General features: G+C 44.0%; 1 protein-coding gene across 1 annotated transcript in view; it reads left to right on the forward strand.

The window, feature by feature from the left end:
- The window catches only part of CEP290 (centrosomal protein 290), a 318,271-nt gene that overhangs the window by 232,427 nt on the left and 61,332 nt on the right, over positions 1 to 24,512 (forward strand). Inside the window, exons 42-45 of the mRNA XM_073620204.1 lie at positions 145 to 300; positions 6,016 to 6,139; positions 7,989 to 8,123; positions 10,482 to 10,568. Coding sequence (XP_073476305.1) covers positions 145 to 300; positions 6,016 to 6,139; positions 7,989 to 8,123; positions 10,482 to 10,568 — 502 coding nt within the window. The remainder of the gene's footprint in view (positions 1 to 144; positions 301 to 6,015; positions 6,140 to 7,988; positions 8,124 to 10,481; positions 10,569 to 24,512) is intronic.

A 24,512-nucleotide genomic window follows, 5' to 3' on the forward strand; every position in this document is an offset into this window, starting at 1 on the left:
TTTTTATGGAAGTTTTGACACAGTACACAATTTGTATGGGGTTATGTTGTCAAGAATGAGAAACTTTCACCTGCTTGAATAGCATTAGTTTGTTTTTTTTATATTCATGTCCTGTGATGATACAATTTCCTTTTTTAATTCTAGAGCTGACCAGGAAAAAATAATACTGCAAAAGAAACTGAAATCTCGCGGTGTTACTGTGGATCAAGTAGTTGGAGCCCGAACAGTAGAATCTGAAAGAGAGATTGAAGAACTCAGAAAAAAAAATAGTGACTTGGAAAATGAGATTGCTTACATGAAGTATGTATCATTGGATTACATCAAACCAGGGAAGTGTTCTGTCTTACCTCCTGTTGTCGGGAGCCAATGTGTTTGCTCTATATGTATTTAAGAAAACGTTGTGAGAATGCACTTTCCAGTCAGATATCAAATTTTGTTTATCCAGAGTTGGATGTGTGCAATGCTTCTATTTTCTGAAGTTTCAACCAATCAGAGATTAGTGTAAAGCTTTCAGCGACCCTATCGCTATAGTTACCTTTTCAAGTTAACCCATACCTGAAAAAGAACTGGAAATACTCACCATTACTTCTGCCCTTGCCACTGAATGCCACTTTGATCCTGCGTAATCTTCTGCTGAAGTCTGCAGGGAAGCTGACACTTCCAGGAGTGTCGATATCCTGGGTCCCCCGCAGCTCTCGCTGATTCCTCCTTTTGTTCCCCACATCCCTGATGTATCATTTGTTGGGTGGAGGTCAGCAGGAGGAACCAATGAGAGTTGTGGGCATTGCAAGAGATCGACGTTGACAGACATGTCGGTTTCCCTGCAGATTTCAGAAGTTTTTAGGATAGGAGTGGTATTTGGCAGCGTGGCCATCAGGAAGGGTGAGTATTTTTACATTAAAAATGTTTACTATGACAATATAATTACGTTTTTTAGATCTATAGAAGGAACCACACTGAAGTCTAGGCTACACGGTATCAAATGAAATCAACGAGTTACTAATTATTATATTCATACAAGGCCAGTTTCCTTTCAAACTTTATGCTGTAACATTAGAATGTGAGCTTTCAGTTTTTATCACAATCATACAACATTTCTTTCATTGCTGCTGGAGCTTTGTCATTGAGAATTGAGAAGAAAACTGGTCACACACCGCTGTAATCCAATAAAATGTCCTTTATTCTTCAAACATGGGACAATAGCGTAGGATAGTTTATAGTTGACATACATAAGCAAATAGTGACTTCCAGCGCTAAGAGGTCTTCCTCAGTGTAGAAACACAAGGACAGTGGTAATCCAAAAAAAAAAAAAACTAGGCGGGCGCTGCCTTCTTCAGACGGGGTGGTCCAGTAGTACTATAAAGACAAACAAAAATAGAAGGCACATACACCTAGTGCATTACCAAAAATATTTAATTGAAAAGTAAAATCAATAAAAGATGGATAATCACAAGATGTCAAATAGACAGGAGCCATAAAAACACAGTGCTGAACAGGAGGGACATAGATGTGCCATAATACAACACGGGGTGTATAACTGATGCGTTTCGGGGGAGCACCCCCTTTTTCAGAGCTAGCCTAGCTCTAGACCCCACTGGACTGTACATTGCTGGGGTAGCCAGGAAGTGACCTTCAGGCATTTTGCCCATGTGGGGTGCTTTCCAGTATCTGTTCTGTTAAAAGTTAGCAGCAAAGTTCTTTCCCTTTGGTAAGGGTTTTCTACAGAAGTGGCTCATTCCCAAAGGGCAAAAGCTAGCTGCAAAGCATTTTCCCTTTGGTGAGGATTTTGTATAGAAGTAGCTCATTCCTATTCTGGATATATTCATGCCCTGTAACGTTTACATTACCAGAGTTAGCTGCACCTGTTTTTAAGGGCCCAACTGATATGCATTTAAAAGCTCTTTCTAGAGCCTTGTTCTCTCTGGAGGGTCCTGTCTTTCACCCGATCCTGGTTTAGACTTTACTTTGTGAAATCATGTCTAATTGGTGGAAGTACCTTATAACAGATCTAACCACTACTGAGGGTAACCCCTCACTTATTGAACGTCTAAAGCAGATGGCTAAAACAAAAATCCTCTGGTCTTTTTTTCTGCATGGGTCTCATGTCCACCCTGTTTGCCATTTGCAAACTCAAAGGGGCTACTGTGCCATCTTGGATTTCAAAGCTCTGAATGTCTTAATTAAGCTCCAGAAATTCCATAAGAATCCACTGAATCTGTCTTTGCCTCCCTTCACCTGGAAAACTTTCTGGCTTCTGTGGACATCAAAGTTGATCCTTTCATTTCCCTATCTTTCCATTGCATCCGCGCCTTCTATGCTTCGCTGTGAGGCCCCTGCCTGCCTTTGGCCTCTTCTCAGCACCACAGTTTCTTACTAAGGTATTAGTTTTAGAATCAGCCCTGCTGCATTCTCATGGCTTCCCCATTGTGGGATACTTAGATGACATCCTGATGAGAGAACAGTCCTCACATGCTCTGTTGGACAACGTGTCTGTAACTGTCCAGACATTACAAGGGTTTGGAAAGATTCTGAGCCTTCAGAAATTGTTGCTGGAACTGGTGTAACTTTTTGGAGTATATTCCTGGACCACAGAAGAAACTTTAGACTATTTGGTTTCAGATTCCGACTCTACAGTTAATGAGTAATCCAATTCCTACATTCTGCATGAGAGTGCTAGGCCGTTTGAGTCGTCTCCATTAGAGCTGCACGATTCTGGCTAAAATGAGAATCACGATTTTTTTGCTTAGAGGATAGATCACGATTCTCTCACGATTCTCGCGGCGTAACATCATCTTTCACATTAAAACAAAAAAATTGTGCTAACTTTACTGTTTCGTTTTTTTTTTATTTATTGAAGTGTATTTTTTCCCAAAAAATTGCATTTGAAAGACCGCTGGGCAAATACAGTGTGACATAAAATATTGCAGCAATTGCCATTTTATTCCCTAGGGTCTCTGCTAAAAAAATATATATATATATTTTTTATATATATATATATATATATATATATATATATATATATATATATATATATATATATATATATATATACTCTAATGTTTGGGGGTTCCGAGTAATTTTTTTTAGCAAAAAATATTGATTTTAACTTAAGAAAGAAGTGTCAGAAAAAGATTTAGACTTTAAGTGGTTAAACTTCCTGCATTTACACATTGTTTAAAGCTTGGCAGATTGCCCAGGTTATTTGTTTACACAGAGAAGTTTATCCCTTTGATCTAAGAAGGAAGTTAGATACAATGTTTCAAGTTCTAAACTTGGCAGACTGCCTGGATGTTTTCTTTTGACAGCTGAGTGAACAGATAATCTCTCCACTTGTTTATATGAAAGAATCGGCAAACTCAGCAGGAGAGATCTTCAGGGGAGGTGAATCGAGATCACGATTTTTTAACGATTAATTGTGCAGCTCTAGTCTCCATTAATCCAGTTTTTCTCTGAACCTCTACAACTCAACTTTCTTTCATCTTGGGACATATCTATCCAGTTCCTGGGCAGACCAATTAGTTTGGCACTGAGGATCATTTTTTCTCAGCCAAAATATTGTTCTTTTGTCCCTCTTCATGACTCCAGTTCACTGAAAAGAAAATGTACCCCATTGTCTGGACGTGCGTCTGCTTTGTCATTTCTCATTTCACTATCTCTAGGTAACTTTGACAGACCATCATCCAAGCTTCCAGTCTCAAGAATCGGGATCCATCCTTTCTTACCAAGGTGCACTTATATTAATCTATGATTGCTTCCTGGGATTTTTGGTGTCAAGTAACTTTTTTCCCAGATTTGCAAAGCTGCCCTTGGTCTTCTATTAACACATTCGCTAAGTTCTACCAAGGGGACCAGCTGCTGACATACAATTCTTTGGGTGGTTCTTTTGAGCTTCAGGAAGTCTCCAGTTTTCTGTTGATTTGCTTCTTGTGCCTGTTAGCAATTATTTGATATGTTACCCGACCCTCAGTTGAACTGCTTTTGGACATCCTGAAATTTGAAGGATTCCTGTGTCCCTCAATAGAGTAGAATAAAATCAATTTCTTGAAGTTTGTTTATGATCATGTTCTCATTATTGCTTTACTACAAATCTGAGGCATGCTAGTAGGAGGGTTTTTTCTAGGCTAGCCCACCATTTTTTGTTTGCTAGCATCCAGTCTTCCTGTAGGTGGACGTATAATCAGAGGGTTAAAGACTTGCCTTGTCACTCAATAGACTCCAAGAAAAGAATTTCATTAACATAATTTAATTGCTTTCTGGAATGATCAGACCTCTGCACTGCATTGCATTATTTACTCCTGACCTCTGCTCTCTGCATGTTAGTTATTCCTGACCGCCGCTCTCTTTTTGTTACTTGCTCTTGACCTCTGCTCTCTGTGCATTAATCCTGGCCACTGCTCTCTCTGTGTTACTTACACCTGACCTGTGCTCTCCTTGCATTACTTACTTACATCTGGCTATTGCTGTGTGCGGTTCTTTCTTCTGACCCCTGAACTCTCTGAATTACTTGCTGCTGACCTCTGCATTCTCTGCATTACTGCTGACCTGTGTTATTTACTCTTGACCCCTGCTCTCTCTGGATTACTTGCTCCTTACTTCCGCACTCTGTTTTACTTACTGCTGACCTGACCTTTGTTCTCTCCGTGTTACTCGCTCTTGACCTCCTGTGGGTTAGTTACTCCTGACCCCTTTGCTCTGTGTATTATTTACGCATAACCCTTGCAATCTGTATGTTACTCCTGACCACAATTAGCTGGCGTGCTCTACACACACTACATAATTCCTCTGGTCATGGTGCCCGATGCATTCTGTCTTTACACCTTTATGTTATGCCTCTTGTTCCAAAAGTCTGTGACCAATTGTTTCAGGGCTTGTTAAAAATTTGGGTGTGATTTTGTGGGTGAGACTACAAATATGGGTGTGGTTTTGTGGTTGTGTTTAGTAGGGTTTTTTCTGAATCTAGTAACCTTAATTTTTTTGTAAAAGTTTAACATTTGCTTCTTAGGATTTTAGGAAGCTGTAAAAAAAATTCACAAGTTGGGGAAATCCTGAGAAATAAAGGGTTGGAGATTTTCTGATTTTGGTTTGGAAAAATACAGTATATTTCCCTTTTGTTGTGATTTGGTGAGACTTCAGCTTTGGTTTAAATGGGTGATAAAGAATATGAAATATAAATATAAAAATATAAGTTCTAAAAATATCAAGTTACTTACTGGGTTGGTAATAACAAGAGTAGATGAAGATTGATGTAAAGAATTCTACTGGTCCAAATGAGAGTTGTCTGTTTATTTTGATACAGACACCAAACCTATGACCTGTGCTGCTTCTGGGCCTATGGAATTTCCCTTTAAAATCTCTGTTTGCTAAAGCTAACAGCCCATCATTGACTCTTTTGACATCTACATCCTGGTTTCTTCTATTATAAAAACTGTAAATGTATTTTAAAAAAATAAGATATTATCAGTTAATGTAATCTACCATAGCTACTAGCAGTATGTCACACAGTTCATTCTGATATTATATAACCCTCCCATCAATCTGTCCTATAAAGTCACTGCACACGTTAGGCACATTGTGAAAAATCAACCTTTCTTGCTATAATGGGCTTAAGAATAACAGCTTTAATGCATCAGTGGAATTAATTTGCCAGGTTAATGTCTGAAGAATAGAGGGTACCAACAATTCTTGAACTAATTAGAGGCATTACACTCGGATGCACAATGTAATAATTTGGTTGGGAAAATCTAACCTTTGCAAGCACGCTGAAAAAATTTATTATTATTAACCTTGTATCAAAGTAACATATACAAGGAGGAGAGAGAGTGCTTCTCTTCAGCGCTTGCTTTGTCAAGCAAGCTTAGACCTTTCAAGGATTTGTTAAAGTGGGAAAGTTTAAAAGAGCATATAAACTTTAGTCTCTCTCTATTTTTGTTCACATTAGTTTTAACTGAAAGCAGCTAGAAAAAAGTTTTAAAACATTTTTTATTTTTTTTGTATTTTTTTTTAACATGGTCACAGAACAAAGCAGGCGTTACCTCGTGATTCCATAGTAGATGAACTGCACTTAAGAAATCGATACCTGCAAGAGAAGCTTCAAGCTCTGGAAAATCAGCTCTCAAGAGAAAATCTGTCCAGGCCCTCTGTAAGTATTTTTTTTCTATTATTATTTGACATAAATTACATGATATATTGTTTACTTTTTTTATACCTCTTAAAACGTATTATCTTTTCAGTCCCCCGGGGTTACTTTCAAGAATATCCTGATTTTTAATTTTCATGTATGAAAACCTAACCACAAGCTAGTCAAAATCTAATACAATGATCATGTGGGTTTGTTCAATCAGCTAATTACCTTGGGACTTCTGTTTGGAATTACTTTCATCTAAAAAATACCCTGATGGAGCCAGTACACATTTATATGCTCTCCAAATTATTTGGGGACAAACATGCTTATATTGAATGCCACACATTTTAGATAGTATTGTGTGTTGTGAATATGTTTGGGTTGGCAACTTAATATTTGTCTCTTTTTTATTTATTTTTTTAAATTATACTAAAGTCACATTTTCTTTTCCATGCTTTCTTTGGTTTGCTTATTTTCTCCACAAACTCATTAACACATAGGTGTAGCAAACTACATAAAACACAGCTATTACAGTAGGCGGTAGCGATGCTTTCTGTTAATTTAGAGCCGCATTACTTGGACATTGTACTGTATTGTGTACTATACAATATACCTTAAGCACACCATAATTTCATTTGATTTGGTAATCATACAGTAGAGTGCACCTGTAATTTGTACAGGAATATTTTCTACCATGTGAATGCAGCATTTATGTATAACATCACTGAATATCTCCCAGTGTGAAACTCTCACAAAGGAATTGCACAAGCTTTCATCCTACTGTACAATTTTACCTGATCCCTGTTTTCTTTGTATACAATGCTGCATGCACCAAACCAGTATGGTGCAGTGGACCCTGGACTTTTTTCTATTCTTTCATTTGAAGCTGATTATCGTGAACTACACAATCCAGTATTGCCTAATAAAAAGAGAAACCTTTTAAAAAGAACAAAGCAAATTAAAACAATATTTCTGGAGACAAATGATGGCATTGCAGATGAACTTATGAAGATCATACCAGAGCCTTCAACATGTGAAATAGAAAGTAGAAGGGGCCAAGGGGATATCTCTAATGTCTTTACAGAAGGCAGTGAAAATGCAACTCATATAGAAGAGCTTTATAACCCTACAACAGATAATGTGGCAAATGTTATGCCTTTGGCAAACATGACACCAGTTGCAGTGAGTAGTGACATCTCGCCAAGATCATATGATGCATCAGAGCCCATCAGTCCAACACCTTCTCCAAAACCATGTGATACCTCACTGCCTGTTAGCACAACGGCCACCCCTGGGCTGGGCGACACATCATGTGTTGCAAGCACACAAGCTACGGATGAGCAGGAGTCTAATGATGACGATAAACAAAATATTTGTGGCACAACATCTTTCAATGTCAGCAGGACTACTACAATACACAAAGTAGAGGAAACTCACAATATCCATGGTGGACATCAGAATAAAATTGGAGAAATTAGAGAAGACCAGATACCAGGGTTAAGTACTTTAAGTGGTACTGATAACAAGTCAGATGTTGAACATGATTTTACTTTTGGGGTTGGTCAAGCTGAATCTGTAGAGATTGGAAAGGAGTTTGAGCAGAACTGTGAAAAACTGGAATGGATTTCAGAACCTAACAATGCCTTACTACAGGTGTGAGATTTCCCATCACCCATACTACCCTCCATTGCCCTAGATTTTCTAGGTAACTTAGTTTATCTATTAGAAGTGTATAGCGGCTTAGCTAATTTAATGCCCTTCCTTCTATTCTTTTATCCCTAGGCTTAAAGTTAATAACCCAGTGCATTATGCCTTTTGAGTACTAGTAGTTTACTTTTTTTTTTTTTTTTTTTTTTAAACCTATCAGACATCAGGTGTAGGGTCAGAAGATCAGTCCTCAAGAGAGCTGGAACTTCAGAAAGAGAACCTGAGATTATCCGCTGAGAATGTCGAGCTGCATTTCCAGCTGGAGCAAGCAAACAAAGACTTGCCACGTTTAAAGGTATAATAGAGGGTTTTTAATCTTTACAGATATGTATCATCATCATGTTATTTACATTTATATGTGTTTTTTAACCGCTTGCTGATACAGGGCAGCAGCTCTGCACAGGATCATATATATATATATATATATAGTGATTCTGCACTTCTGTCTGCAGGGGCGTGCGCCGCTTCTGCTGTGATTATTCATTGCAAAGCCGATCTGCTGGTGTTGGAGACTCAGTGTTCTCCGGCACTCATCGATCGTCGGTAAACTACACAGAACAGGGATCTGCTTATGTAAACAAGGCAGATCGCTGTTCTGACGGGGCAAGGCATGGATTCTGTGTTCCTGCAAAGCAGGGACTCAAATGCATCTCTTTCCCTAGTAAAAGCAGCACACATAGTAAACACAAACACTGGCTAGGCACACAGTTAACCCTTTGATTGCCCTAGATGTTTTACCCCTTCCCAGCCAGTGTCATTAGTACAGTGAATGTGCATACTTTTATCACTGATCACTGCATAGGTGTCACTTGTTCCTGCAAAGTGTCAATTAGTGTCCGATTGTCCGCCACAATATCACAGTTCCACTATAAGTCAGGGATCGCTGCCATTATCAAAGTATGAAGCGTTTGCGCTGCATCACTGCACTTCAAAAATGAAGCTACATTTTGGAAGGAGTTGTAGCATCTCACCTCCTTTGGTTCAAGTCTATAGTAACGCACCATAAAGGTTCCCAGAATGCGTTTGTAGCATGTTAGGTCTTGTTCACAAAAAAGTGTTGGGGGTGAGTTTATAAGTGCCTTTAATTTGTGTCAAACACGCATAGGAAGTTTGAGGCACTATAAACGTGCGTTAAACAGTTCACATTAACATGATAGGTTAGAAACGTTTTTTTTAATAGCCATGAACTTACATTTAAGCTCTGTAAGTGAGGCTTTTTTCAGGGCCAGTTCACACCATATAAACACAGTCCGGATGCTTTTCTGCATGTGCATTTTTGGTGCGTTTTTGATACATTCCGGTGCATTTTTCTCCCTCTTTTTTTCTTAACCTTAAATAAGAACAGGTGCGTTCCAGTGCATTTTTGATGCATTTAGGTGCGTTCCAGTACAGTCCAGTGCATTTTTTTTATGCTTTTCACAGCGTTCCAGTTCAGTCCAGTGCAAGAAAAATGCAGCATATTCTACTTTTTTTTTCTGGAACTGGAATGCACTGGAACTGCAAGCACTGGTGTGGAGTATGCAATTGAAAACCATATAACCTACTTTCCATTTGTTTTTGATGCAAAAAAAAAAAAAAAAAAGACGCACTGGATTTCATGTGGTGTGAACTGACCCTCTTAGCTAATATTACAATAATGAATCTATCCGGGTAGAGATGGCCAGTTTACACTGTACCTGCTGTACAACTTTAAACAGATCTAATACACATTCAGGAAGCTCTACTGTTGTAACTAGGAAGCACCAAACAATAAACAACTTTCTAGTACCTCTCAGCAATAACCTTCAGAAGAAGGAGACTGCGTACCCACGGACAACATATTAGGACATTAGAGGTTAGTCAACATTTTTTGAAACCTAGATTGCAAGGAATACACCCTAAAGCACAACCTAAATCAAAGTTTTGTTGGTTTTTTTTGTTTGTTTTTTTAAGTTTTGACTAGACCTGGGAACGATTATAATCCCTGTTTTATTTTTATTGGTATCTGTGTTATCGTTGTGAATATTTTAAACATTTTATATTCTGTGACACAAGGATCAAGAAAGTTGGTAAATGGGGAGGGACAAGAACACCCAGAATGAGACTTGACTTTGGTTTCTAAACCTTTCCTACTTTATTAAAGAAGTGCAGTCTGTCTTTTCATTCAACAAATGACTCTCCCTACAACATACTTCACTATGACAAGAACTCAAATAATTTAAAGCTTAGCTGAAGGGCTTATGTAACTTCTCCCTAAAACTTAGAGTGGAAATAAACTCTTCCCTCCTTTACAGCCAAGGAAGCTGCCATGTTAGCCTCTGTTTGCTCTGCAGTTGCCATGATGTTGAACAAGTGACCAGTTGTGACACCAGTCCTATGATGGTTTGACATTTCAGTTGAGAGCACAAGCACTTGTCACAGTTCTCATTTATAGCATGCCTTGAATGTAACTGTTTTGGAGTGGAGTTGCACTTTGAAGTAGGACTTGCATACAAAGTAAGGTATATTTTTCGCAATGTAAAGTATGATTTTATATAGAAAAATCACTTTAAATAAAAAATATTTTAGGTTCCAGTACACAAAGCAAACTAAATACATTTTAGTTGGTGCATTTTCTGTGTATCCCATAAATATAAAAACTTAAAAATAGTATTTGATTTTTTTTTCTTTTTAGGATCAGATTTCTAATTTGAAAGAAATGTGTGAAGTTCTAAAAAAAGATAAAATAGAAGCTGAACGTAAACTTGGAAATGTCAGAGGCGTAAGTAAGGTTTCTTTATTTCTTGGTATTATGTGTATAAGTATATTACTTTCAATTTGTAGGAAATCTCTTTATTAACAAATTTTAAATCAAGAAGTTCAGATGTTCGCAAACAACATTAGAGTGGAAACAATTGTAAACAAAAATGTAGGCACTATGGGGAAAAAGAGAAGTCTTGTAAGCCGCACATCTCTGCAAGACCCTGTGTGTAAGTATGTAACAGCTGCAGCCCGGGCTCCAACCAGGCCACGCCCCCCAATGCGTTTAGCTCTGCCCCGGCGCTTAGTCATGGGGATACCCATGAAAAGGATCTCATAGAAGAGGACCTGTCAGAGCTTGGAGCAGCACCTTCGATTTTGGTATTGGTTCACAGTGAAAAATGTTCATAGTTACATATAACTGTAAAAAGTGAAAGTTAAAATATATATAAACCCAAGAACAAACATTTAGGGCTTGTTCACACCTGAATGCGGTGCAGGAAACCTGCATTCCGTGTGCGTTTCCCGCACAGTGTTGTGCTATCTGCTGCAGGTGTCAATGTATTCCTAATGACACCCCAAGCGCAGATCACAAATGCAGTGTTTTTGCCTGCACCGGATCACATGGTACCACAGTACAGTAGCAGCTCTCATATATGTATTTTATCTTTATTTAGCCATTTGCTGAACTTTTTCTTGTTTTAAAGCAATATTAAACCCAAAACCAAAAGTGTAATATATTGCAGCTTACCAATCCTTAGATGTGAAGGGAAAAAAACTGCGCTAGTCCAATAAACAATAAGGGTGGACAAGTCCCAAAAGCTGCAATTAATCTGGGATAAACACAGGCATAAATGAAAAAGAAAAAATTGTGCTAAATAAAGTCCAAAATTGTGAAAACGGAAAATTGTATACTCACCTTTCCGTAATTTTCCTTTCCTGTCGCATCTCATGGCAGCATACACCTATGGGTTGTGGCTCCGCCCCCGCAACCTGATAGGACCGCGTAGCTATTAAAGTCTGAGAGAGCCCCTGCCCCAGCATTCTCCGTGTATATATACCTCACCTCAGATGGGTGGGCATTTGTATGCTGCCATGAGATGCGACAGGAAAGGAAAATTACGGAAAGGTGAGTATACAATTTTCCGTTTTCCTGTCGCATCATGGCAGCATATACCTATGGGGAATAACTCGCAAACTGGGTGGGTATGAGCAAAAGATAAGTTTTTTATTTAGAAGGTATTGAGGAGTTAGCCTGAATAATTGCTCTCCCAAATTCTACCGTGGACAATCTAGCGGAGTCCACTTTATAATGAGAGATAAAAGTGGTTTTCGAAGACCAAGTGGCTGCTTTGCAGATGGTTTCGGCTGATACCCTGCAGTAGGCCGCCCAGGAGGTCGCCATTGCCCTTGTGGAGTGTGCCCTTAAGCCCTCAGGTACTCGTGCATTGTTAGATGCGTAAGCTCTCTTAATGATCTTCACCAACCATGCTGCGATGGTGCGAGAGGTTGCTGCTTGTCCTCTTCTAAACCCATGAGGAATGACCAGTAGGTCCTCTGTCTTCCTTAAATTGCTGGTTGCCAGGAGGTAGGCCTGGATATTCGACTTTATGTCAAGCGGATGTGGATCACCCTGTTCTGTGGATAGGGTGGGGAGACATAGTTCTTGGTTAAAGTGGAAAGATGATGACACTTTCGGGATGAAGCGATCCGATGGTTTTAAGACTACTTTGTCTGGATAGAACATCAAGTATGGTTCCTTAGCCTGTAAGGCCTGAATTTCCGATACCCTTTTAGCTGATGTAATTGCTATTAGGAAAGTGACTTTGAGAGTTAGGTCCCACAGGGAAACATTCTCTAACGGAAAAAATGGCTCATGGGATAAGGCTTCCAACACTACTGAAAGATCCCATGTCGGGAATGAAGGTTTCCTAGGTGGTCTCAGCTTTAGGCAAGCCTTCTGAAATTGGATGATGAGAGGTTCTTGAGCCCATTTCACTCCTGTCATAGCGGATAGGGCTGATACATGTACCTTCAGGGTACTAGACCTAAGACCTTTATCTAGACCTAACTGGAGAAACTCGAGGATCTGAGGAACTGATGGAGATGCCGGGTTCCAGGATTGCTGTTGTGCGACTAAGAGAAAACTCTCCCAGACCCTTTTATAGGTTTTATTGGTCGTGGATTTTCTGGCCTGGAGGAGAGTGTCTATCACTTTCTGGGAGCAACTTTGGACTAAGAACCTAGTCCTTTCAATCTCCATGCTGTTAGATGCAGCCTCTCCGGAAATGGGTGAAGGAGTTGCCCCTGCGACAGTATATCCGCTGTCATTGGGAGTGTCAGTGGTTCTGCTGTGCTCAATTGGAGGAGCGTCGTAAACCATGGTCGTCTCGGCCAAAATGGGAGGGCTGCTAGCACTGTGGCTTTCGACCTCTTGAGTCTGAGTAAGAATCTCGGAATGAGTGGTGTTGGCGGAAATATGTACCCCAAACGGAAGTTCCAGTCGTGTTGTAGGCAATCCGTGCCTTTTGCCGATGGGAAAGGAATTCTGGCTAGATATCTCTGGCATTTCGTGTTGACCGGTGTTGCCGCCAGGTCTATATCCGGTATCCCCCAGGTCTGGGTTATGAGGGTAAAGGCTTGGTGACTTAAGGCCCACTCGTTGTTTGATACAAAGGTCCGACTTAGAGAGTCGGCTAGTTGATTTTGGACTCCTGGGACATACGCTGCCGTTAATCCCGACAGGTTCAGCTGTGCCCACTCGAAGACTGGACGGATTTCCCGCATCATGAAGCGACTCCTGGTGCCCCCCTGCCTGTTGATATAGGCAACTGCCACTCTGTTGTCCAATTTTAGCAGGACCTCTTTCCCCCTGAGGAGGGGGCTGAAGGCTAACCGAGCTTGGAAAGCTGCTTTCATCTCCAATATATTTGAAACCACGTTCTGTGTTCTGAATGTCCAAAGGCCCTGGACTGCGTGATGGCGGTAGTGTGCCCCCCAGCCCTTCAGGCTGGCGTCTGAAGTGATTATTTCCTGAGGAAGAGGGACTATATGCCTGCATCTCTTCAGATTGTTCAATCTGGTCCACCACCAGAGTGATTGTTTTATTTCTTTCTGGACTATGATCGGCTGAGACAATGATACCCCGTTCCATTGTTTTAACAATGATGCTTGCAGAGGTCTGGTGTTCCATTGGGCCCATTGTACCATTGGGATGGTTGCTGAGAATGACCCCAGTATGCTGAGGTACTCCCGGGCTGGTAGTGTGGTAGAGGCTAATAACTTTCTTGCCTTCTGAATGAGGCTGGGAATTTTTTCCTGCGGAAGTTCCACCGTATTGAGACGGGTGTCTAGTTCCGACCCCAGGAATATCATTCTCTGAGTGGGCTGCAGATTGCTTTTCCCCCAGTTTATGATCCAGCCGAAGTTTTGTAGGGTGGTAATCAGAATGGATCGATGCAGTAGAAGGGAATCCTGATTGTCTGCTAGCAAAAGGATGTCGTCCAGGTAATGATGGACCCTCAATCCTTGTTCTCTTAGTAAGGCTATTACTGGCAGTAAGATTTTTGTGAATGTCCTTGGAGCGGTGGAGATCCCGAACGGGAGGCTTCGGAATTGAAAATGATGTAGACCTACCGCAAAGCGGAGAAATTTTTGGAATGAGATGTGAATGGGGACGTGCAGATAGGCGTCTTGTAAATCGACGGAAAGCATCCAATCCCCGATATTCATGGCCCGAAGAATTGACTGGAGGCTCTCCATTTTGAATGTCTCGACTAAGATTGAGCGATTGAGATTCTTTAGATCTAAGACAGGGCGTAGATCCCCCGATTTCTTCTTCACCAGAAACAACGGGGAGTAGAATCCCGTTGACCTTTGGGATATTGGAACTTCCACTATGGCTTCCTTTTGTAACAGGTCTTGGACGTACTTTGTCAGTAGCATCCTTTTTTCCCGAGATGCAGGTAATCTGGTTACAGAGAATTGGTCTCTTGGAGCCCGTGTCTTGAATTTCCATTTGTGGCCGAACTGGACAGTGTCTATCGTCCATTGGTCCTTTATTGTATCCGCCCAGACCTGCTTGAAACTCATGAGTCTGGCCCCCACTAAAGCTGGTTGGGCGGACGCACCTTCAAAAAGACTTTTGTTCCCCTGACGCAGGGGTCTTAGACTTTTGGAGCTTGAGGAATGAAGACTGGGGATTCTTCCAGTTCCTCCTATACTCTTTTCCGGGCCTGTAGGATCTTGCCTCTCTGTATTTATCTGGCAGATTTCTTCTAGAAACCGGTGGTCTCTGCTGCCTGGGCCTCCTATCTGAAGGGATGAGTCCCGATTTTCCCCCCGTGACTTTAGAAATAGCCACGTCCAGTTTTTTTCCAAAAAGGTTTACGCCATCAAAGGGTATTTTGCACCAATTGGATTTTGAGGAGGGATCTGCCGACCAGGGTTTTAACCAGAGCGCCCTTCTGGCCATTACTGAGCTTAACATTGCTCTTGAAGTGGTTTTAATTATATCCACAGAGGCTTCTGCGACAAAGTCGCCTGCAAGACTAAGTTCTTGGAGTGCTGAGATAACTTTCTCCTGCTCTATTCCTTCCGATACCAGCTTCTCGGCCATCGTGGACCAGCTTGAGATAGCCTTACCGACGGCAGCCAATGCTATTGCTGGCCTGCAAGCGCCACCTGCCGAGAGGTAGGTTCTCTTAAGATCCAGATCGATCTTTCTATCCAGGACGTCTTTGAATGTGACTGCATCCTCTATTGGAAGTGTTACGTGCCTGGCGAGGCGCATTAGGGAGGAGTCGACCACTGGAGGAGATATTAGTGGGTTGACGTTAGGCTCTTTAAGTGGATAGAGTTTTGATAATCTGTTGCTGAGGCCAGTTTTTTTCTCTGGCTTTTGCCACTCATCCTTAATTAGATCCTCAAGTTCCTCAATGAACGGGAAGTTCTCTGGGTCTTTTTTAAGATTTGGAAAGTATTTCCTCACTTTTTGAGGAGTTTCTTTTTCTTCCACCCAGTCGATCGCCTCTTTTACTGACTTCACAAATGGGTCGATCAATGAGAAGTCGAAGCCGGTGGATGCCTCTAGATCATCAGTGTCAGAGAGAGGGTCTGACGTCTTTGATGATGATGGGGCAGTGGATGAGGTACTTTGTATAGGTCTGCTGGCTTCTGGCTCTGCGACTTGTGGTGATGGATCAATTGGTTCTCTTGCCTCTGTTTCTCTGTCCTTAGTTGCCTCAATGAAGCATGTGCGACAGGCCAGTTTGTCTGGAAGTGCTGTAGCACCGCAAATCCAGCAGGAGTTCCCGGGTGGACGGGAAGGCTGGGTGACAGGAGATTTCCTGCGCGCAGGGGATTTTTTGTGGTGGGAGCGACTATGCCTTGATCTTGATCGGCTTCTCCTGCGACTTGATCTGCTCCTCCTGCGACTTGAGCGGCTTCTGCGACTTGAGCGACTTCTGCCGCGCTCTGAGCGACTCTGCCTGTGGCTTGCTGACATTACAGCATTTTTAAACTTGCCGCCGTCGCGGGGTGATGACGTCACGCTCGTGCATGCTCAGATGCGCTCTGAGGCCTCCGACGCCATTTTGGAAGCTGGAAAGTGGGATGTCCAGACAAGCTGGAGCTATGGAGACAGACAGGAGGGGAAGTTACCCACAGGTGCACAGAAAGGAGCTTGAGACTGCTGCGATCCATAAACCTGTTTAAGGTTTGTAATGTATTGTAACATACCCCTGAGACCATCAGAGTGGGGTTCCTTCCATTGAGCTCATTTAGAGGCTGTACAGGATAGGACTTCCACCCAGGAGAGGCTAGAACCTGGCTGGGGCGAATGTTTTAGGTAAGGGATGCATGTTTTCGGTCCTTGACAGGTGAGGAAAAAAAGGAGAATGCTGGGGCAGGGGCTCTCTCAGACTTTAATAGCTACGCGGTCCTATCAGGTTGCGGGGGCGGAGCCACAACCCATAGGTGTATGCTGCCATGATGCGACAGGAAATAAAATTATGAAAAGATATATATATTGATAAATATGTGAAAAAAGTTCCAATTGCTTGAACAGGTGATACAAGGTAAATGTTCACCAGTGAGTGAATCACATAGAAATATAACATCACCATGTGAAATACATGCTTGGTTAAAAATCTTGCAAGATGAACCAAGACGTTTAAAATCCACTCAGCATGGGTATGCGTTGGTTCCACAAATATTGATATATATTAAACAACAAAAAAATTCCGTTCCCCGTTGATAATGTTAGCTATGATGAAACGCATCTGAGGAGGTACGTGCTGACGTCACCACGTTCGTCTCGTCGAGGAGGACGGGAGCTTTTGAATACAGCCGGTCGGCTTACATTTCTCTGCATGAATTTTATTGTTTTCTGTAAGTGCATTTTTTTATCCTATTAAAGTAGTGTTGATGGTATTACGCTATGGTATGTTGTATCTTCCCTTGGGTCATTATCCATTGACACCTACGATCTGACGGTTCTTTTGGTTCCACGCTGAGAGCTATTCAAACGTTCACCATTCAAGTATCTGTTTGGGTTCAGCTGACATCTTGCCTTCTTAAAGGAGACATCTGCCTGTTTTTTTCAGCATTTGGTAAGGAGGCCCTCTGCGTGGTGACGGGACGCTGTCAGGTCCCACACTTACCAGACAGATGAGTCCGCTTGGGCAGAGGGTAGGCTCCCTTACGTATCCGATTCGGGGCCCCTGGTAGAGTAGGCAGGAAGCCCACGAATGCGGAATGGTATGAGGGCCTGAAGTTAGGGTCCTGGAGCAAGATGGTCTGGCAAGCAACCGGTAGAGCTTCAGGGCTGGATGAAGCAGATGCTGAGCAGGAGCTAATCAGGCTGGTCACACACAGGCAGAGGTCGGCAACGGGCTGGCAGCAACGGTACAAGGGAGAAGGCAGAAACAAGGTCAGACAAGCCGGGGTCGGGTTCAGGCAGCAATCAAGGGAGGTCCAAAGGCAAGCCGGGTCACAACGGGTAAACACTACGGAGATACAGGAACACAGGATGATCACGGAACAAGACACAGAGCTGTTTGATCAGGCAGCACCGGATCAGTGTAGAGGCAGGCTTAAATAGGCTGATTGGTGCCAAAACGCCGCGCTCGTGCACGCGCCGATTCGCCAAGGCGCGCCGCGCCCCCGCACACGCCCGAGCGCGCCCCCGACGTCGGCGTGCACGGCCACACTACCGGGCATGTCAATGGTAACGCTCACAGGCGAACGCACGCCAGCGCGAACGCACGAACGCCCGGACGCCACCCCGCACGCCAAGGCCGGTCAGCCCAGACACGCCAGCATCCCCAGGGACACGCGCCCCAGCACGCACAGAGGCACGAGCGCCAACGCGCCCCACCAGGTAACCTCTCTGACAGTGCCCCCTCCTCAAGGGCAGACTCCGGATGCCCAGCTGGGCCATCTTTGAGGAATGAGAGGTTTTAAAGGACTGCAGAAGTTCTCTGGCATGTAAGTTACTTTCCGGCTCCCACGAATTATCTTCGGGTCCATAGCCCTTCCATTTTACCAGATATTGAACCTGATTGCGTCTTCTTCTGCAATCTAGAATTGCCTCCACTTCGAACTCCTCTTCGCCATCAACCACAATAGGTTTGGGTGGACCAACGCTACGACCAGAAAAGAAATTGGGGGTGACCGGTTTCAGTAGGGACACGTGGAAAACTGGATGTATCCTCAGGAAGTTAGGAAGGTCAAGTTCGTATGCCACATTATTGATTTTCCTTTTAATCAAGAACGGACCCAGGTATTTGGGGCCCAGTTTTCTGGACGGGCAGGCCAACTTGAGGTTAGCGGTAGACAACCAGACAGAATTACCGGGTTCCAGGACAAGTTCTCCCCGTCTTTTCCTGTCAAAGATTTTTTTGTAGTCTTCCTGAGCCTTGGTCATAGTTTCCTGCAGCAATTTGTTGTTGTTTGAAAAAAAATCCAAAGTTTCGGATACCGCAGGAACAGGGCACTCGGGAAATGGTCCAGGCAAGAAGGATGGGTGGAAACCATAATTGGCATAAAACGGAGACTGATTAGTAGCCGAGTGTAGTGAGTTATTGTAGGCAAACTCTGCGATGGGAAGCAGGGAAGCCCAGTCATACTGGGAGAATGCAGAAAAACAGCGGATGTATTGCTCCAGGGTTTGATTCGTCCTCTCGGTTTGTCCATTTGACTGAGGGTGGTAGGCCGAGGAAAATGACAATTCAATTTCAAGGGCGTCACAAAGGGCCTTCCAGAATCTGGAGGTAAATTGGACGCCCCTGTCTGAAACTATATTGGTCGGAACTCCATGCAGTCTGACGATCTCCTTAATAAAGATGGAAGCGGTCTCCATGGCCGAAGGGGTGCCCTTCATGGGGAGAAAATGGGCCATTTTCGACAGTCTGTCCACCACAACAAAAATGGACGAAAAGCCTTCTGATGGGGGGAGTTCAACGATAAAGTCCATTGAAATCATGGCCCATGGTCTCTCTGGGACTGGTAATGGTCTCAACAGGCCCCATGCTCTTGTCCGGCTAGTCTTGTTTCTGGCTAGTCTTGTTTCTGTTACAAGACTCCACATATTCCTTGCAGTCCTTAGTAAGGTGAGGCCACCAAAAGGTGCGTTGGACAAGGTCAGTTGTCTTCCGTGTGCCGAAGTGACCAGCAAGTTTGTGATCATGACACAAGTTTAACACCCGTACTCTTAGCTCCTCAGGGACCACAATTTTATTCTTGAACCAGAACAGCCCATCTTTGGCACAAGCTTCAGCAGGTGGAGACATTCCCATAGAGGCTCGTCTGACTTGGGAGATTAGATCTTCCTGTAGGATTAGGAAATTTCCAGAGGGAAGGATGGTGTCTGGAGACAGGGTCTTCTCAGAATCGGGAAACATTCGGGAAAGGGCGTCGGATTTGACATTCTTGGATCCGGGTCTATAGGTGATATGGAAAATAAATCGGGAAAAAAAAAGTGCCCATCTGGCCTGCCGTGGTTTCAATCTCTTGGCCGTTCTTAAATATTCTAAGTTTTTGTGGTCTGTGTAGACCAAAATGGGGTGCGCTGCACCTTCCAGGAGATAACGCCATTCCTCCAGGGCTGCTTTAATGGCTAGAAGTTCCCGATCTCCCACGTCGTAATTTTTCTCAGAAGGGGAGAGTTTACGTGAGAAGAATCCCACAGGGTACAGGAGTGCTTTGGCGCCTTGTCTCTGTGAGAGCACAGCTCCAACTGCAACTTCGGAAGCATCCACTTCCAGAACGAAGGGCAAGGCAGGGTTGGGATGCTTGAGAATAGTGGCAGACGTGAACAGCGCTTTGAGTTTTTCAAAGGCCTCTTGTGCCTTAGGGGTCCAGCAGAACCGGCTTCCTTGTTTAATAAGTTCTGTAATGGGAGTTATGATCGAAGAGAATCCCTTAATAAATTTCCTATAGAAATTGGCAAAGCCAATAAAACGCTGTACTCCCTTCTTGTCTATAGGTGCAGGCCAGTCCAGGATAGCGGATACTTTTTTTGTGGATCCATTTTAATGCCGTCAGGGGAAATGATCAGGCCTAGGAACTGGATATATTGGAGCTCAAACTCACATTTTTCAAGTTTGGCGTAAAGCCCATGTTGTCTAAGCCGGGTGAGTACGTTTCGTACGTGTTGGCGGTGTTCCATCAGGGAAGCAGAGAAAACCAGGATATCGTCCAGGTAAACGATGACATATAAGTCCAGGAGGTCATGAAAGATATCGTTGACGAAATGCTGGAATGTAGCCGGTGCGTTGGACAGACCAAAGGGCATGACGAGGTACTCGTAATGTCCGAATCGAGTACGAAAGGCCGTCTTCCATTCGTCCCCCTCTCTTATGCGGATCAAATTATAGGCTCCACGGAGGTCTAGATTAGTGAAGATGGTAGCAGATCCTAATCTCTGAAATAATTCGGGAACCAAGGGTAGTGGATATCTGTTCTTTATAGTGATCTTATTAAGCTCCCGGTAATCAATGCAGGGACGTAAGGAGTGATCCTTTTTTTCCACGAAAAAGATGCCTGCCCCAGCTGGTGATGTGGAAGGACGGATGAACCCTTTCTTCAGGTTTTCATCTATATAGGTTTTCAAGGTGCCCAGCTCCTGCTCAGTTAGAGGGAAAATCCTCCCGAAAGGGACTTCAGTACCCGGTAAAAGTTCTATTGGGCAATCATAGGGTCTATGTACTGGAAGGGTTTCTGCCCCCTTTTTACTGAACACATCCAGGAAATCCTGGTAAGGTTTGGGAAGATCTTGGTTGGACTTAGTTTCTGAGTCCATGCACAGGCATTGGGAAGAAGTTAAAGGAGTCCCCCGTAAGCAATGTTGTTTGCAGTATTCAGAAGAGAACTGGATCTTGCTCGTAGACCAGTTGATACTAGGGTTGTGAGCCTGTAGCCAAGGTATTCCTAGGATAATTGGGAAGAGGGGAGAGGAGATGACATCTAGGCGTAAAAGTTCCTGATGTTCCGGGCCAATGGTGGCCAATAGGGGAACCGTTTCTTGGGTAACAGGTCCGGAGCGGAGGGTGGAGCCGTCCGCTAAGAAAACTGCCAGTCCCTGGGCTTTAGGTTGAGTAGGGATGTGATGGTTTTCGACAAAAGTCCGGTCAATGAATCCACTACATGCTCCCGAATCAATGATGACCGGTACTGGGATGCTCCTTCCAGGTAACTGTAATACAATGGAAAATGTTAGGTGGTTACCGACACTGGGTAAGACAGGTGCACACAACGAGGAGGACGGCGGGCACTTACGTCTTTTATTGGGGCATGCTTTTGCAAAGTGTCCAGGCTCCCCACAGTACAGGCACAGATTGAGTGTGCGTCTGCGTGTCTTCTCCTCTAAGGTCAGAGAGGGACGGAGCAGTCCCAACTGCATGGGCTCAGGGGCTTCCTGGGCTGGAGTAGACGAGACAAGCGGAGCTTGGTTCGGGGCACTAGGGGCCCTGGGCAACATCCAGGTGAGGCGTGGGTGGCCAGCAGATCTCTCAGAGCGTCTCTCTCTGAGGCGGCGGTCAATCTGGATTGACAAGTTGATTAATTCTTCAAGTGTGTGAGGTACCCCCACCCGTGCTAATTCATCCTTTAGGAGGTCCGAGCCGATATTGGTGACGCAAGGCTGCGTCATTCCACTCCGTATCGGAGCTCCAACGCCTAAATTCCACGGCGTAATCTTCGGCCGCTCTGCGGCCTTGTTGAAGGGAATGCAAGGCGGCTTCGGCCGTGGCTGTTAGCTGAGGGTCCTCATACAGCTGAGACATGGCTAAGAAAAAGTCACTTAGAGAATCTAGAGATTGGGCCTTTTGCTCCAGCAGATGGTGGGCCCAGGTCTGAGGCTCGCCGGTTAACAAGGATATGACGAACCCCACTTTGGTAACCTCCAAGGAGAACGTACGGGGTTGTAATGCAAAGTATAGTTCACATGCGTTACGGAACGCCCGGAACTTGCTACGATCTCCGGAAAACTTTTCGGGTGTAGGCACCCGGGGCTCTGGTGGAAGCATAACTACAGAAGGTGCTGAGGCAGGATTAGCAGATACTGCTCCCGGAGGAGGGGCCGAGAGGGCCTGGACCTGTCCTTCCAGTCTGGTATAGCCCTCCTGTAGGCTTTTGACAGCTTGGGTAAGACCCGCTAGATGTCTGCACAGTTCATCCATGGGGGAGGCCCCCTGCCCGGACTCAGTCATGGTTGCCTGATACTGTCAGGTCCCACACTTACCAGACAGATGAGTCCGCTTGGACAGAGGGTAGGCTCCCTTACGTATCCGATTCGGGGCCCCTGGTAGAGTAGACAGGAGGCCCACGAATGCGGAATGGTATGAGGGCCAGAAGTTAGGGTCCTGGAGCAAGATGGTCTGGCAAGCAACCGGTAGAGCTTCAGGGCTGGATGAAGCAGATGCTGAGCAGGAGCTAATCAGGCTGGTCACACACAGGCAGAGGTCGGCAACGGGCTGGCAGCAACGGTACAAGGGAGAAGGCAGAAACAAGGTCAGACAAGCCGGGGTCGGGTTCAGGCAGCAATCAAGGGAGGTCCAAAGGCAAGCCGGGTCACAACGGGTAAACACTACGGAGATACAGGAACACAGGATGATCACGGAACAAGACACAGAGCTGTTTGATCAGGCAGCACCGGATCAGTGTAGAGGCAGGCTTAAATAGGCTGATTGGCGCCAAAACGCCGCGCTCGTGCACGCGCCGATTCGCCAAGGCGCGCCGCGCCCCCGCACACGCCCGAGCGCGCCCCCGATGCCAGCGTGCACGCCCACACTACCGGGCATGTCAATGGTAACGCTCACAGGCGAACGCGCGTACGCACGAACGCCCTGACGCCACCCCGCACGCCACGGCCGGTCAGCCCAGACACGCCAGCATCCCCAGGGACACACGCCCCAGCACGCACAGAGGCACGAGCGCCAACGCGCCCCGGCGCCCAACCAGGTAACCTCTCTGACAGACGCTTAATGTTGCTCTTTTCACTGGGTGGCATCTCTGTAATCTTTGGTTGTTCACATTGTTAGTGCTCCTGCATCTATTGTGCACAAATTTATAATTTTTACAATCAATTAATGATCACGCTATGAACATTTTTTTGTTGTTTAATATACATCAATATTTGTGGAACCAACACATACCTATGCTGAGAGGATTTTAAATGTCTTGGTTCATCTTGCAAGATTTTTAACCCGGGCTGGGGTAACGGCCACCTACACATTTGGCTTACAATCTGGTAAGCATGTATTTCACATGGTGATGTTATATTTTTATGTGGTTCACTCACTGGCGAACATTTACCTTGTATCACCTGTTCAAGCAATTTGAACTTTTTTCACATATTTATCAATATATATATCTTTTCATAATTTTATTTTACAATTTTGGACTTTATTTAGCGCGATTTTTTCCTTTTTCATTAAATCCTTAGATGTGGCACCTGCATTCGTTTTTGTTTTGTTTTGTTTTTTTGTTGTTTTTTTTAAGGCTTTTTTCCCCCTCAGTTTTCAGTTTCAGTTTTTGGTGTGGTACTGGCCAGTACCACACCATCTGTCTTAGAGTGCTTGAGCAAATAAAAGCTAATTATTGTAAGCACCCCTGTCAGAGGTAGATGGTTTGTCTCATCCCTTTAACTGATATATCTGAAAGAGAGCTTGTTCTTTTGAAAATGTCTTACTTCCCTGCTCTGTGCAGTGGTTGTGCACAGAGCAGCCCAGATCCTCCTCTTCTTGGGTCCCTCATCGGCGCTCCTGGCCCCTCCCTTTTGCAAAGTGCCCCCACAGCAAGCAGCTTGCTATGGGGGCACCTATAGCTTCTGCTCTGTGTGTCCATTTAGACACAGAGCCACGGCCTGGCCCCACCCTCTCTCTCTCTCCTCATTGGCTCACTGACTTTGACAGCAGCGGGAGCCAACGAGGAGGTGAGTCCCGGACAGCTGAGGCTCTCGTGCAACATTGCTGGATCTAGATGGGGCTCAGGTAAGTATTAGGGGGGCACCTCAGGGCTGCTGTACACAGAAAGTTTTTTATCCTAATGCAAAGAATGCATTGAGTTAAAAATAACTTTTTGACTTTAAGTTCCAGTGTAGTTTAATATAGTAAATTATTCTGTACAGAATGTGATTATCTTTGGCTGTAGAGATCACTTTATTTTCCAGGTCCCTGTTTTAATAACCGCATTAAATGTGTATATGAATATAGATAGGTATTACTGATAATGCAGCCTAAAATGGTCTTGCATATCGGGTTGAATTAAACATCCATGGAGAATACAAATCATTAGCTGAACACATAAAAACATTTTCTTATGCTGTTCACTCAGTTCAAGCATTTTCTTAATTGCTACAAGAAAAAGACGTTAAAATGCCCAAATAATGCCAACCTTTGGATTTTTTTCCCTTTTGGCTCACCTAAGTTATTGTGCAGTAGTATTCTGATGCAGGGGACTAATT

Source organism: Aquarana catesbeiana, linkage group LG03, assembly GCF_042186555.1.
Source record: "Aquarana catesbeiana isolate 2022-GZ linkage group LG03, ASM4218655v1, whole genome shotgun sequence".
NCBI classification, from domain to species: Eukaryota; Metazoa; Chordata; class Amphibia; order Anura; family Ranidae; genus Aquarana; species Aquarana catesbeiana.